Consider the following 16,462-nt stretch of genomic DNA (forward strand, 5'->3'; position numbering starts at 1 on the left):
CCCTGGATTTGCATACAGTACTGAGACCCTAAACAAAGTAAAAAAAAAAAATATTTAAAAACCAAAATAAAATAAAAACCTGAAAATAATTTAAAGTGTTAGCAATACTTGCTTACTCTAATATTTTAATGAGATTTTATACTGCAGACCATTACTTACTGTAGGCAAATCCAGTTTACAAATGCTGCAGAACTGGAGACATGGCGCTTATTAATGACTATATTAATTTACTTTTGTGTTTGCATCTTATATTAAATATATGCATACTTTTCATGTTTGGATTCTTTCTAAATGAATTTATATCCTCCAAATATTAGCCATAATAACATCAGCTTTCTCAAATGCAATTAAGTAACTAAATTAAATTTTAAACGACTATATCAAAAAAGACTCTTTATAAATAATGTCTGTAAAACTTCAGTTAGTTGTAAACTAATATTGATGTAATATTGTACCATTGCATTACTTGTATTAAAAAAATTGTATTTCCTCTGCCAAAATAACTTAAGAGGAAAAATACCTTCATCACCAAATTTACAGGTAAGCAATTAATTTAGAATTATTGCTTTTTTTAATAAATGGCTTGATTTGAAACATCACTTGCCTCTGGAGGAAAAAACCTAAGAAAAATAAGTAAATATAATATTTGGATGACAGATCCATCAGAAAATCTGCAGAATAATAGCTATGTCTGTAGGAAGAGAGCATTATCTTTACCATGAGCAAAGCATAGTGGGATAACCGAGTTCTCAGAGTCTGATGACAGCTCTCAGACCTACAGCTGTTTGTTCCACACACAGTACTCTAAAAATGGTCAGATCCCACACCATCTTCCAAAAATATAATAACTGATGTATCCTGATTGCATCCTGAAGATTAAGAAGTTAGCCAAGCCATGCACACAGTTGATTAGGTTTCAATCCAATTCCCTTCTCTGAATAAATTTCATTTTATTACTAATCTCATGGTTTTAAGTTATGAACCTCATGTTAATTTCTTTCATTACATGAAAACCTTTAACTGCAATGGCACCAACAGGAATATTCACGTTATTCAGGATTCTCCATTCAAAGGGAAACAAAGGACTTAGAAATAAAGCACAGGAAACATGTACCAGTCTTACAAGGGAACAAAACTATGATTAATATAACTCTGACTTATGCAAATATCATCTTTTGTGCAAGTACTGCTATCAGAAAGAAAGGAAAAAATAGCCTGGACTTTTGTACCCATCAGTAATAGTTCAAGAGCAGTTCCCTTACAGCTACAATGTATTTCATAATAGAAAATTATACAAACTTTCTAAATATATTGGGGGAGTAATTATTTTTACTATCATTTATCATAAAAATGTAACAAACAATATTTGGAAATACAGACCAGAACAAATCTTAGATTTTAAAAAGATGATTTTTATTAAGCACAAACAGCTTTTAATACATTATCAATACAAATAGGAAAACATCTGTTTAATGAATTTGATATATCAAAGATCTGATGGCAGGTTGCATACTGGCACAATAAAAATGATTTTTTTTTTTTCCAAAGTATTTCAAATTAAAATTACAGGGTTACCACAGTCTACACTGCAGATACTTTCCTTACAGTCTAAAATTACTACATCACCTGGGCATGGGGGAAGCAAAGAACTAGAGTTTCATAATATGGAACTTCTAACACTTTTAATTAGCACCACTCAAAGCTTGCATCAGCTGTCTAACTAAGAAGCAGCTGACAGTTCAGGTAAAGCTTTACAGCAAATTTCAGTGCAAAGTTTACAGTTCCTTTTCATAAGATACTTGGAGGCTATGGTTTCATAGCATGTTAAAGAATTATGGCTTGATAGATGTACAGTATTAAGATGCTGAGAACATTTACTTTGAAAAAAAGATGAGACTCATAACAGCTGTGAAATGCATTTTAATATATTATACCAAATTCTGTAATATGCAAACAACATGCTGGATTACAAACTGAAGTCCTGTTATGAATTCATAGACAAGGTCAGTATTAGCTCTCTGGAGTGGTGGCTTCTGGTTGTCTCAGCTGCTGCTTTTTCAGGCTAACTAACTTCATCTTCTCTCTAATGTGTTCTGCTGCAGAAGCCATATCACTTGGGCTCCCAAAGTACTGCTCAGACCTAGGAAAAAACCCAAACCACAATAAATTACCAGTAATAAGCAAGTCAGTACATGAACACACCTGTTAATTGCAGTAGAAAGTAGATAAAAAAAAAAACCAGCCACTTTTTCCTCTTGTCATTTAAATGCCACCTTTAAAAGGCTTAGTGATGAGACTCAAGAGCAAATTTTTATGAAATCGTTACACATACTCAATGAACCTTTCATATCCAAAAGACACTCCCAACAGAAGTTTGAGGGTGATTACACACTAGCACAGGTTGCCCAGAGAAGCTGGAGGTGTTCAAGGCCAGGTTGGATGGGGCTCTGAGCAACCTGGTCTAGTGGAAGGTGCCCCTGCCCATGGCAGGGAGATTGAATCTGATGATTTTTAATGTCCCTTCCAACCAAAACTATTCCATGATTTGAACAGCAAGGCACAATTCTACAAGCACAACTGGATGCTTCCCAACACTCTTTCTTACCTCCCTTCTCTGTCTCTCCCCCAAATGAGTCTGACAATTTTGCATGCTGTGACTATCTATGATACCTGTCTCTACATGAATTCTGAGTTTATAAAATTGCCGCATTATTAAAGGACTCTTCACAAGTTAAGTCAACCACATGCTGTCAAATTATGCCATCCACCTCTCAAACTGAAAGGAATTACACATGGCTGTGTAATTCAAATACAACAAAGAACAGGTGAAATGTTAAGGGAGACCACTAACCAAGCTGTCAGCAAAGGGAGGGTTTAAACACAACACGCGTTTCAGATGAACAGGTATTAAAGCTAGTTACAAAGCAGAGAAGCTGGACACTTTGGAAATGGTAGTAGGCCAAAGGACTTTCAGACAATAGTGGAAAGTTATTTCATGCAGGAATAGACTCATTTGAGGAGGTAACTGGTCAGACTGCATAACTGCACACAGACCACAGCATTTCCTCTTACAGAGCAGAAACTGTGAGCAGGACAGGGAACAGTGACCTGAACTTCCAATAAGTTACTGGCAAAAGTCTGAAGAGATGAACAGACTGATGAAAACACCCCCAAGCATTTACGACATTAGGCACATTCCTGAATCTCCAACTATTTCTAATAATGAGCAAACTCTTTGCAAAGTATTTGTTAAACACTTCAAAACCGGAATGCCAGGATGATGAGCAGGGGGTACTGAGATACAGGACAACTACAATAACATTTCTGTGAAGGGGGATAGTGAAAATTCTACTGAAATGCCAGAGGGGTCAGAAATAATGTTCAGGATTGAACAGTCGCTACTTTTACCAGGTCACTAGAATCTGCTATACAGAAGTTATACTAAAATACTTCAACAAACACTTCTTGATCTGGTTCTGGGTCAGTTTTTTGTTTGTTTTTGGGTTTTCTTCCCCAGCTATACAAACCTCCACTATTTTTGAACTCACTAATGAAAGAACAGTAAAAATCACTACTAATTCAGGCCTGGGCCCATCTTCATGATTAGCACTCCATATTGAAGGATCTACACTCCAGAAGACATATGGCATTTTGGAAATAAGATGACAGTAAACTTTCATGACCAGCTTCCTGCAACTGTATTTTTCAGACAGACTTCAAGTAACCTTGAAGAATGCAGTTGCCTGATGCTGTCTCATAAGGTTTCAGCCTCTAATTCAATATACTTATTTCAGACCTTTCTCATTATGGTACGGAATCCTACACACCAGAGACTTGTTCCATAGCTTGGCTGTAACTCACATAGAAATTAACTACAAGCTCAGCATAACAATAGACATCAATTAACACAGAACTGGCTGAGATTCCAAATTCAATTTGCTTTTGTAGCTCAAGAATACTACCAATTTAAAGTTAGTATGAACACTTCTTGAGAGAAGCACTGTTTTGTTTACTGAATAAATCAAATATAAATTTATCTTCAATATACTGGCTTAGATAGATAGAATTCCAAATAAATAGAAATCCTGTAATTCTCATATGGTATCTTTTTTCAGGGAGAAGAGACTGTGACTGGTCATTCTTCTATTACTTCTGCATACTGTGCTGGTGCAAAGACTGCATAAATCTAATAGTCATTCAGTGTGAAAAAATCACTATTTTAGAAAGGCAGTGCATTAATAATACTCATTAAAAATTCTTTCCCATCTTTTCACAGAAAGCAGGCAGGTCCTATTTCAAACTTTCTAAAAACAACATGCTCACTTTTCTATTTCAGCAATAAACCTCCAGGATTCTTCTGCATATGACACCATTAAAAAAAGTTTACCAAAAGCATTATTCCAAAGGCATTAGAAAAACCATTCCACATACCCATCAGGATAAACTACAGGCACTGTTAGTCTGTCCAACAGTGATTTCCCAACTGCTTCAATTTCATCAAATTGATCCATTTCATTAAAAGCTTCAGGCTGCTCTGGACATTCCTGCAAAATCTGTTTAATAGAAGAAAGAAAATACAGAATAAAATACACAAGGTAGTAGTTTTTTAAGTGCCATTAACTGGCAGAGTGAATGTTCTTTTGGCATTTTCACTGCCACGTTGACATGAGACCAGCTGATATATATAATGCAAGAAAAGAAAATACTGATTAAGATCCATTAAATTAATTTTAATTTAAAGTATCTTCCACTAATACAAATAAATTAATAAAACCAAGGAGCATATGAATCAACTCTGAATCCATTCTCTCTTTCAATAACAGAATGAATTTATTTTTCTATGTGCAAGATTTGGTTTTTTTTTTTTTTACAGTTACATGCAATTTTATTGTCAATATTTGAGATATATAATCTAAATTGATTTTTTAAAACATAGTGCTTCACAAAAAAAAGTGTCTGTGGACAAAAAGGCCCTACTCCTCATGACCTACATTAAAGGACACTGTCTCAAATTCAAGCATTTGAAAGCTCTCAACATTTTCCCCCTTCAGTAAGCTGTTACTGAATAGCACCTATTCCTCATCACATTGTTGTTGACTGCTCATCCTCCACTGTGCTTCTGGCATCACCCGGCTGGGTGCAGCCGTGAGACATTTGGTTACAGGAGTCTGAAAACCATACCAAGGTAGAGGTATGTTCAAGAAGAAGGCACGTTCAAACCCCCCAGGTGCAAAATACAAGATGAAACAAGACAGCATGTGTGGAAACTGAAGTGTCAAGAGCTGCTCTCATTTACAGTTTGTGAGGTTATCCCATCCAAAATTCATGCAGCTTAAAGGGCAATACACCTCTAACTCTCCAAAGAACTTAAATGACCTGTCAGCTTTGTATCACACCTTGCACAAAGAAGTGTTCCTGGCTTTTAAGAATTACAGTCTAAAAGACACAAAGAAATGCTTTATTATCAATATCAGAGTTCCCATTTGAAGAGTGCTGTTCTCCTTTTTGTTAAGCAGGCCCTATACCAATACAGGTATAGGAAAAATTATTACATTAAGTACTGAAGTTAATGGCTGGGAAAATATACTTAAATTCTTTTTATTTTTATTATTTTTGCTATTTAGAAAGGGTAAATGTACACACTGGCAACATCATATTTCTTACATTTTGTTTGCCTGAACTCAGGTAAGAAATTTTTATTTTAATAAAACACAACACTCACCTTTTCAGCAGTAGAATGAAATGCAACAGCTGTTTCCAACCGGTGTACTCTTTCTTCAGAAGTCACCGTGAACTGTTTCCACACTCTGTTCAGTCTGGGAAGTGTGTCCCCTGAGGACCTTGAAGTGCATCGCAAGGACTGGCACAGGACCACGGTTGCCTGCAGTAGCTGTCTCCCATAATCATAAGTACTCTAAAAATTGGAGGGGATGGGAGAGTAAGTGCATGAAAAAACTCTGCACTTTACCTGGGAGCAAAATAGCATCTTAAAGCCAGAGCAGGCAAGTTTATGGGAGCTCCATAATTTAGGTTCACAAAGTACATTGAACTAATCTGGTCTACTAGAAAATGCTGATGAAGTAAGAATAAAACTGTAATGATGAAACAGTGCTTTCACTCTCAAAAAAAATCCAGTATCTGCTGCTGCCTAGCATTCACACTGGCAAAAGAAGAGAGCTTCCCAAAAATTCTGTAAAGCTGTTTGGATTTTCCAAGGAATACTTGATATCCTCTCCTGAGAGGACTGTCTCCCTGACCACTGGCATCATGTCTATGATCAGCCAGCAGCAAGGTGCCCTGAGGCACATCACTGCAACAGCAAATGATCCTCCTGTCATCTTCAACTCTTATTCATCAAAAGAGAAAAATCAGCTCCAGTGCAACAGGTGGAATTAAAAAACATCACATCTGTTAATTAACGAGTCCAAATTAGACACTCCTAAAAGCAGTAAATGACTGACAAAGCAACTGACCAGATGCTTTGGCCCAGCTTGTCAAAAGTAATTTTAAAGACTGCTTGAGATATGTCTTTCACAAAAGCCAATGAACTTTGGTTGCTTGCTTGCATTGCCTATGGGAAGGTTAACTAAGGTAGTGACCTGCAGCACTGCTGCTCTTGATGGAACTGCAACATCTCATCAGGCCCACTGCCAACTTCAGCAGTCAATTTCTTCACTCAGGCATTGAGGCAAACCAGCAAGGCTAGTGACAGCTGTTCAATGGCTGTCCATACTGATATTGATTCTTTTTAGGAAAGGATGTGAAACTGCACAAACCCCATATTGCTAAAGAAACCCCGTATTTCACCTGTGCAACATCAACAAATTTTCGATGTTTCTCCAGTAACACTTTTGTTTCTTGAGCATCATCTCCCAGTCGGATGTGTGTCTTCAGCAGAGCATCCAACAGTTCACTTAACCATTCTACAGCCTTAAAAACAAGCCAAGAGAATAAAAATGAATGAAAAAAATTAAATCAGAAGGGTGGGCATTACTTCAGTACTAGCATAAACTTTTGATACAGGAAAGAAGTTAAATGAGCTGTCACAAGCTGGTAGATCATGCATGCAATCCCCAAATAGATTATTTTCAGACATTGCTATATCCTTTATTTTCACTGTACATATTCCCTAAATAAAAATACTTTTCAAAGTTGCAAAAAAAGTACTTTAAAACTACCAGTCCCCATAAATCAACCCAGTGGACTACAAAGACCAGAGGGATGAAATTCTGGAGGTATTTCCATACCTGAGCAGCATCCTCTTCACATTTAAATAACTGCACCATCTGAAGCATCTTCAGTCGCCGCACATCCACCATATCCTCACACCTTAAAGAGCAGCACAGAAAGACTCATCAACACATGTACAGCAGACACAAAACACTCTGACATTGAAAACAATGTTTTCAAGTGAGAAATATTAAGGTACAAGTGTTCATGAAAGGCTGATCAAAGCTGCTTGGTTTGGCCAAAATACCTAATGCCACAGAGAACAATAAGAAACTTGCAATAATTAGAACTGAGCACTCCAAGTCACCAAAATAATGATGCTAAAGATTCCTGATATGGCTAAGCTGGAGGCAGTAACATCAGAGACACCTACATGGTCTTGCAGCAACATCCCAGGTTTCTTACCTTGCTGCACTGGTAAGCTCTGCAACACAGAGGCTTATGTGGCTAAGACAGACTTTATCCTACTAAAATTCAGATGAATGTTGGCTTCAACCTGTCATAATTCTGAACCATATTGTTTGTTGGGGGTAATGTTTTCTTGATGAATATGATGAGGCTATTAAAAAGATAATACATTTTTCCATTTTTCTTTTTAGCTAACAGAAGATGGTAACACCTGAACCCTTATACGATGATGCCCTTCACTTTACTTGTCAGGAATTATTTGAAAATCTAATTGATATAAAAACTGACCCTAATTATCCTGTTCTGAGTTGAGCACAGTGTGCAGTTCTTTCTCCAGAATTCCAATAAAAGTGCTGAAAGTCGTTCTCTTTCCACAATGAGACCTAAGCTAATACATCTTAGCAGAATGCTTTCCACCTCAATTTCAGAGCCTACTAAGTAGACTGCAAGACTCACACTCCTGTTCAGTGCAAATGGAATTACTAATGTCAACAACAGTTGGCTTTATAAGCAAATGCAAAAGACTGTGTGCATGATCTTTTCCAAACTGGTTACAAACATAAGCTCTTCCAAAGAACAGTTTGTTAGCAGGCTGTGTTTTGTTAGATGTCCTGCAATGCTTACAGAAAGGACATCAGCTGCTCTAACGATGCAGGAAAACACTTTATGGGTTCCAAAACCATAAATAAAGCAGCAAAATGCCCCTAAAAATAAACATTACAACACATATGTATGTAAATAACAAGAAATGTTCAACAGAACTTTGAAAAAACCAAATTAAATGTTGCAAAAAATAGTATTACATGCTACTGAGAGATACTTACTCCTTTTACTTTTTTTGTCACTTATCCAGGCTAAAAAACATTGTTTAATCATTCCACATCTGCAAGCTGCTTCATTTCTTTGTCTGGAAATATTATTGATGTTTTAGTCCTCTGACTGACTTGCCACAATTAACCCTTCTGAGAATAGGGACCAGAATTGTGTAACACAAACAGAAATGGACTACCAATCTATACAGTGACACAATGACATTCTTCTTTCCATTTTTTATTCCTTTCCTAAAATTTCTTGCCATTCTACTTGCTTTTCCCTGTATGTTTGAACACTAAAGCAATTTCTGCAAGTTCTCCAATGTTTATTTTTGAGTTCACAGCTGATTCAGAGTCCATTACTGTGTATATAAAGTCTTTCTTTCTCCCATGTACATTTCTTCTCTCAGAAATGAATTCCAACTGCCATTTTATTGCAGTGACATGTCCTCTGTAGCTTTTTGCAGCTGACCCTCTAAACACAACTATTGCTTAAATTAATAGGATTCAGAGGGCAGATTTGTAACAGTATTTCTTTAAGCACTACTGCAACACATGCTTTCTTACACTAAGCTCCCTAAGAAAAGTTTATGAACAGTAGAATTAATTTGTAAAATGGGCAATTTGATGCTCACTAGACCTTGCTGTTGCCTAGAGGCACCTTTTTGCTCAGCCAATGTCCTGAATGTCAGACATTTCTATGCCCTTTCTATGGGCAGTATTATATTGTCTCAGGGATTCCAACCAATAGCATCTGATTCATTCACATTGTTGAGTGGGAAAAAAAAGGCAGTACTACAGAAAATCCAGTACTACTATATCTTTAGTTACAAATAATCAAATTACGGAGGAAGAGGACAAAGGCAAAATCCATCCTTCTTCTAAACTCAACTCCAAGATTTTTCCCAACTGGAACTTCATCCCTCACTCTGTATAATTTTCCAAAACTCACAAACCCCATGTTCTGGGGCAACTGTATGGTCCATTATCCCATCACCTGTTCTTTTGAAAACTGAAAATCTGTGCCTTCACTTTGTACCCTGTCCCCTCCAAGACCATCTCATTTGTCTTCCTATCTTCAGGAATGAAAATACCATACTCAAAGGATAGAGCTTATGATAAAGACAATAAACAAGGCTGTTTAATACGTAATTTTAACACCCATCACCACTACTGTAGTCATATTATCTTTCCATCTCAAACTGTCAACATATAAAAGATCCCTCTTGCATATTTTCATAACTCCATATAAAAAGAATGTATAATTTTTGAGCATTTACAAGCAGAGGAAAGCATTCAAGTACTCCATCCAGTACACCAAAATATAAAAAGTGCTTGTTTTTCGGAATACATTACAATGGATTAGTCAGGGAAGTTTCTATCCCATTCAAATATACTACAAATATATAGTTCTAATACATCCCTTAACTGAAAATAAAACAAAATGGGCTCTTTTAAAAAACCTAAATTGTATAAAAAGTGAGCTGTTAACACAAAAATCTTAATGACTAGAATTGTTGTTCTTACCTTTGTTTTCTTAGCTGCATATCTTCCATCACTCCTTGGATATGGTCCACATTTTCTTTGTTTTCAATGGTCACATCTTTCCCATAGGCCCATGATGCCTGGTTAGATATCTGATCAAGAAGACTTTGACCTTTCTCACGCAAGCCCTGCAAGCCTAAGTCTAATAAGAGAAAGGAAAAAAAAAAAAACCGATCACTCAGAATTTTGGTGGGTTTTTTTCTCAACTGACAGAAATAAAATGCAACAGAATCATACATGGATGAAGACTGGAACATGGAAAATTAAAAGAACATTGCTATGTCCTTCACCATCCTTTCCAACTCAAGTTTGAGTGAGCATTTGTCTATATTAACAAAGAACTAAGGCTTTGCTATTTTATGACCTAGCAGTTAACAAGAAAAGGAATAGAAGTTGACAGCATGTCAGTTTTTCAGCTTATATATAGTTAATTAATGTTTTTCATCCACACAGTTATATAAACCCTAAAATATTTACCACTGCTAAGCCTAAGTGTTCTTCCACTGCCGGCAGAAGTTACTACTTTATAATACATCTGATATGGCTGATACAACTTTTTACTTTTTTACACTGAAATTTGCCAATCCTTGGGATCTGCTGTTACATCTGTTATTTGGAAGCTCTACTATCTGTTTTCCTGAAGGAATATCTCATTTATGCTTCAAACTGCTATATTCCAATCATACCTACTTCTACCATCAATTATTTTTCTTTGCAGCTCTTTCTCCCACAACTTAATGAACAACCTAATCACTGCAGACCCCTTCCAACTGAAATAATTAATTCCATATGCTTGACAGTGTAACAACTTCCAATGTGCCATTTATTAACATATACATTCAAAGTTACTGCAAAACACCCAATACAAGCATTCTAAAACTGTGTGGACAAAACCTTAATCATCAAGGTGTCATGTCTGGAGACAAACAGATCATCTCTAAGCACTGTAATCCCAAGTCACTGAAGAAGATTAAGGGGGGAAAGAAGTTTGTTTACAGATGAAATGCATGATAATGGCATGTAACAAATATATATATATATATATATTAGACGCAAAGCATTTAAAAGAAAACAGTTCTGGATCATTTTTCCAGATAAAACTACTACACAGCAGATGGCATCAGCCAGCCCAAAGTAGCTCAGTGGAAGATTACATCGTGAGGAATCAGAAGTCATAAGACCTTTTCCCCCTGCTTTTTTGGTGATTTTTAAAAGCGATTACTGTTTCTCCCTTTGTAATGCACTCATTAGAATGCGTGTGCCTGAAATGCAGAAGTATCTTGCTTACCAACACTTTTCAATTTCTCTTCCAGTAGTTTCAATGTTTGTTGAATTGATGCTCCATCTGCTGGTGCTACATCCACACACAACATTCCTAGTAAACCATCCAATTGCTGAGACAACTAAAATGTAAGAACATAAATGCTGATATTTAAAAAATTTGAGGTTCAGATGGTTGGGTCTACAATCTTCTAAAATGCCTGGAGATTTGTCATTTTCAAATTTCACTTTGCAGCTACAGGAAATAAAAGTCAAGGTGAAAGATAAATGACCCATCTGCCTTGTAGCAATCCAAGAACACACATCCCTAAAAGGTGGGAGAATCCAAAATTCTACTTGTTTAAGAAAAATATAGGAAAGCAACGTGCCATGTGACAAAAAGAAGCTATGAAAAGTATAACAAATTCCAGTTAAAACAATGCATATGCCTCTAAATAAAAAAAAAAGAAGGGCAAGAAAGTAACTTTTCAACTAATAACCTTTCTATTTCAAATACTAATGAAATGTAAGACATACTACAAAGTGCTTCCCTTCTTAAAAAAGGGGGAGCCAATTTTCTCAGTGTTTCAATTGCAGTAAATGACAACTTTCAGCATTTTCCAGGTGACATTATATTTCCCTTCATCTCCCTGAATATTTTTCCAATCTATTCAACATTTACAATACTAAAGCACTAATTTATCGACAATGCCTCAAAAAAAAATTAAAAAGAAACACTTACATCCTGGGCAACACTGTGGAATTCAAGTGCTGCTTGTAATAGGTTCTGCCTGAATTCCAGCTGACTGGCCTGCCTGTAACACACATCACTCAGCTGTTGCTGCAATGCTTTCAATTCCACAAGGTCCTCCTCATCCCCTGCATTTAGAAGAGCTGCTATCTGCTGATTAAGCTCAACATACACAGCAAACCACTCCTAGAAACACAAAAAGATGAAGAATGAAAAATGACAAATACAATTGTATTTCTCTTAAATGGTATAAATCCAGCTGCAGGCTAATAAATAATCAGATTGAAAAAGCAGGTTATTACAGATTGCATTATCTCACAGAGAAGGAAAAAAGCATTCCTGATTTCAAATCAACTCTCAATAAAGTGCTCAGTAAATGTTAATACATGCATTGTAGTACAAAAAAATTAATGCAGAAAGATGGGAAGAGTTCAATGCATGGCTCCTAGTCCCAGCACAAACTTCCTCCGAAAGAGGAATTCCAGTATTTCAAAACAAATTTCTAGTGCTTAAATGTTTGCACTGGTCTACTGAAACAAAAGATCACTTTTGCCAAGTGATCAGCTATTATAAGCTGTTCACAGGAGTATCCAGGTGTTACTTTCAGTGACATGATTGAAAAGAGCAATAATTTTCTTAAAATATTTAGAAAAAATACTGCTTTTGACAAAGTGGAAGCAATCTCTATCCTCTGAACAAAAGAGTCCATGCACAGGTACTTCAAAATGATCCTTGTTTCTTATTCACAGAAAGGCTTTATACTATTCAATTCAAAATGTGCAGATTTGTTTTTCACATGGCTTTATTACTGATTACATACATAAGATTTAGTTATGTTGTCATGTTGGTGTATTTGCAGAGGAAAATAGTTCAAATATTTAACAATTTGGGGAGATTTAAAAACAGCTTGATACATCCAGATCACATCCACATCTTGCATGACTGCTGTCACATGCAAAGATGTCTGCAAAGCAAAACGTGTTTGCTCAACAGCTCTAATTTTGACCTTGAAGTGTCCTATGGATTTCTATGGAACAGCACCATCTATTGGCCTACAATATTTAATTTGTATTCTCGTCTCACTCCTGTTGGGATGCTTAGAATTTTGTAAATTATGTCTTCAGCTTCTGCATCATTTATTGACAAATCATGCAAAACGGAGTATAAATATCCATATTCTAATTTTTTTTCTTTTTTTCCCAAAGCTGCCTCTACCATCTGCTCACAGCAAAAAAAGAGTATGAAAAGAGCAAGAAGGGGAACAAAGAGAAAGTAATGAAAAAGTTAAATTAGCAATCAGTCAAAAATTTAAGAGCAGAATAAATCTCTCATCTGTCCCAAAAGGGGCAACTATGATGACATAATGTGAGAACATCTTCCACTGTGACATGTGTACTATAGATACACAGATTCAGCACAATCAGTTCACAGAACATAGCTTTTCAACACCAAACACACAAATCCAGCTAAATGTGACATATAAACTATAATATGAGAAGTCAAAAAATTTTAGATGAATATGCTTAGAGATTTTGGGGTTTGGCTTTTTTCCCCCAGTTTTTATTTTTAGCATTAAAGTAAGTAAGAATTGCAGTAATTGATTTCAATCAAGCTATCAGTAAAATCAAGATACCAGCAAACCACATATAAAAAGTGCATTTCTCATGTTTTTCATGGGAGAACTTAGGCACAGTTGTATGTGACAGCTCAAACCCATGGAGCAAAGACCTGCTCAAAAACAGTTCCAGTGTATTGCTCATGAATAAAACTATCAGAAAATTAACCCCCCCCTCAAAAATCCAACCACCCTCTTCCCACAAAAAAAAACAAAAACAAACAAACCAAAGCACACTCTATGGAAATTATTTTTTTCACTTCAGAGTAAATTGAACTAAAAAGGTATCTTCAAAACAAATCATTTTTGAAAGTCTCTTCAAAATATTATAATCAACATTAAGGAGAAGGTGATGAAAGAAATCAAGCATACAAACTGTCAATTCATTTATTAGGAGAGAAAAAGCAGGAAAACAATGGAAGAGGAAGCGCACACTAAAAATCAAAGGAAAAGGCAAAGCACATTTTTCTAGCACTGTCGAAAAAAAATGGTTTTAATCTCTAAACAGGCATCTAAATTTAAGGTAGGACAGTGGTCTTCCAATTACTTCTTTTGATATTTTTTTTTTTTTTCTGATTTATTTCTGCAAACTCCTGCCAGCACCTGAGAACCAAGCTGTGTTCCATGCTGTCAGTGCTTCAGAACACTGTAGGGCAGCCTGCAAACTTCAGTGGGATTTCAATGATTTCAATAACTGCATTTAGTTGCAGCTAAATCACAATTCTCTGTTATAGATATCCAAGTGAAAAGAAAGGATGTTCAATCTGGTTTTCTCTTTTCAGTTTGAAATACCAATATGACTAAAAGACACTCAAATTTATTTTTGTCAGTGAAGTAGTTGGTCTAGGGTGTTTTGTGTGTTTATTTTTTTTTCCTTTCCAATTAGGATTTAAACTGCATGATGTTTTACACTTCAGAAGGTACTGGGTTCCACACTGCTTGAAGAGCTTGAAGCAACAAGACAGAGGAAACAGGATTTACTTAACCAAACATGAACACCTGCACTGCTGCATCCAGCAAGGAAACCATACTCACTGAAGGTGGGGTCAGCAGAACTAGTGCTGTCTAGGGTGCTGTGTTTCTCAAAGGTTTGGGGTTGTTTTTTTCCCCTTAAATTATGTCCAAAAAACTATAACCTAGTGACTTATTTTAGTTGCCATGACTGCAAACAGAACTTAGGAAAAGTGGAAAAATTGCTAATGTCTACATCAAGGAAAGTCAGAAAAGGTGAACAGCACTGTGAGCAAAACTCCCTTTGGGAGCACTGAATATTCATAAACTAATTATAGTTAATCATCTAATGGAAAGACCAAATTCTACTGAAGCTTAGGAAGTATTCAAAATTAGAAGCAAAGGCATAAAGTTAGTGTAGTTACAAAATAGCATCCTCATGATGTCATTATGAACATAAAGTATATCTAAATTCTTGATCTATGAAAGTCTTAAGACAGTTTCAGCTACTGGTAAGTGTAGTTTAATAGAGACAAAAACATTCAGTTACTCACTTGAGAAGTGCAGGACTTCTCAGACATTTTGGCAGAGGAAAAAGTAAATTTATTCCTTCTACTCTACATGAAAATTTAAGGACTGCTGTAACATACTAAACCCAACAAAAATCACAGCCTGTAATCTATATTTTTCTACAATGGAAAAAAAAATAATATGCAAATATAATGACCATATTAGTTCTATAACTGCTCAGGTAATTTCCTCTGTAACTCATATCATCATACACTATGCAAAATTCATAGATACTCATAACCAAAATACATTGCTCATAACTACATGTATTTAGAATTATTTTGATACTTGAAAAGGGTATGGGAAATCTCACACTGTGCTGGCTCTCAATCTCTTCATGTTTCTGTTGCAAAGCTTGTGACGCTCTAATGGAATCTCCTATTCCCCACTGGGTTCTTAGCTGCTCTGATCCAGGTCCTTCAAGCCAATTGACTACCTGTCAGTATGATAAAGATGATAAAAACAAAGTAGCAAATCAATTATACAAAAACTGGTATAAACAGAACTTCATAACACAAGCAGAAATAAAAATAAGCATGTTTATGAAAAAAACAGATCTTTTTCAGTTCTGTAAAAACCTTGTTGTTGAATCCATTCACATCCTTCAAAGTTTTAAGTAGAAATTACCCTTCATTAACCTTAGCCCATCAACTCCATGAGAACAGGTGGCAGCTACAAGACTTTTCATATAGACAACTGTCATTTTATATCTCTTGTCATTTTATATCTCAATAAAAGAGCTCAAAACACATTAATAATCGACCTCTTGTGTTCAACCAGATTTTTTTATTGCCCAAGTGATTACAGTGCACAGCTGTATTCAACCTCACACCTTAGAGCTTTCCCCTTTTTTTGCTGAATAAACTAATGCTCAAGTACAGCATACTTAAAATTAAACTTACACACCCACTTGCTCTATTCAAAAAACATAAATCTTTTACTGAGTCTTTGTGGCCACATCTTATGGAATTTGTCTTTGCAGGATCACAGCAACACAACTTTGCACTACAGTATTGCATTTCTTTTATTATTATTATTATTTTGAAACTATTTTTTGATGTAAATATTACTCCAAGTGAAACAGAATGTCTGAAATCTTGGTTTCCTTACACAAGTTTGAATTATTGGATTGTATCTATGGAAAAAATTTCCTGATAAATTTTTAAATATCTGGGAAACAGAGATAGCTGCAATGAAACCAAGTGCAGAAGTCACTTACTGCTGGAGCCCTGAAGTAAGGAAATGCAGGAATACCTCCAGGTTCTGAACCTTAATAAAAAGGCATAGGAAGCCAGCTTCCTGTCTTTAATGTGAGTTTTG

At 35.7% G+C, this 16,462-nt stretch overlaps 1 protein-coding gene across 5 annotated transcripts in view; it reads right to left on the reverse strand.

Moving 5' to 3' along the window:
- Positions 1–1,391: 1,391 nt before the first annotated feature.
- The window catches only part of SESTD1 (SEC14 and spectrin domain containing 1), a 49,119-nt gene continuing 34,048 nt past the window's right edge, over positions 1,392–16,462 (reverse strand). For all 5 annotated transcript variants that reach the window (XM_014249536.2, XM_005519852.3, XM_014249534.2 and 2 more), the window contains 9 exons: positions 15,456–15,578; positions 11,998–12,192; positions 11,284–11,398; positions 9,978–10,137; positions 7,248–7,329; positions 6,808–6,930; positions 5,723–5,914; positions 4,432–4,553; positions 1,392–2,140 (listed from right to left, as the gene is read on the reverse strand). In XM_014249536.2, the coding sequence (XP_014105011.1) occupies positions 2,011–2,140; positions 4,432–4,553; positions 5,723–5,914; positions 6,808–6,930; positions 7,248–7,329; positions 9,978–10,137; positions 11,284–11,398; positions 11,998–12,192; positions 15,456–15,578 (1,242 nt within the window). In that variant the 3' untranslated portion in view covers positions 1,392–2,010. The remainder of the gene's footprint in view (positions 2,141–4,431; positions 4,554–5,722; positions 5,915–6,807; positions 6,931–7,247; positions 7,330–9,977; positions 10,138–11,283; positions 11,399–11,997; positions 12,193–15,455; positions 15,579–16,462) is intronic.

Source organism: Pseudopodoces humilis, chromosome 8 (assembly GCF_049639895.1).
Source record: "Pseudopodoces humilis isolate 2021_Gansu_Grassland_sample_001 chromosome 8, ASM4963989v1, whole genome shotgun sequence".
NCBI classification, from domain to species: domain Eukaryota; kingdom Metazoa; phylum Chordata; class Aves; order Passeriformes; family Paridae; genus Pseudopodoces; species Pseudopodoces humilis.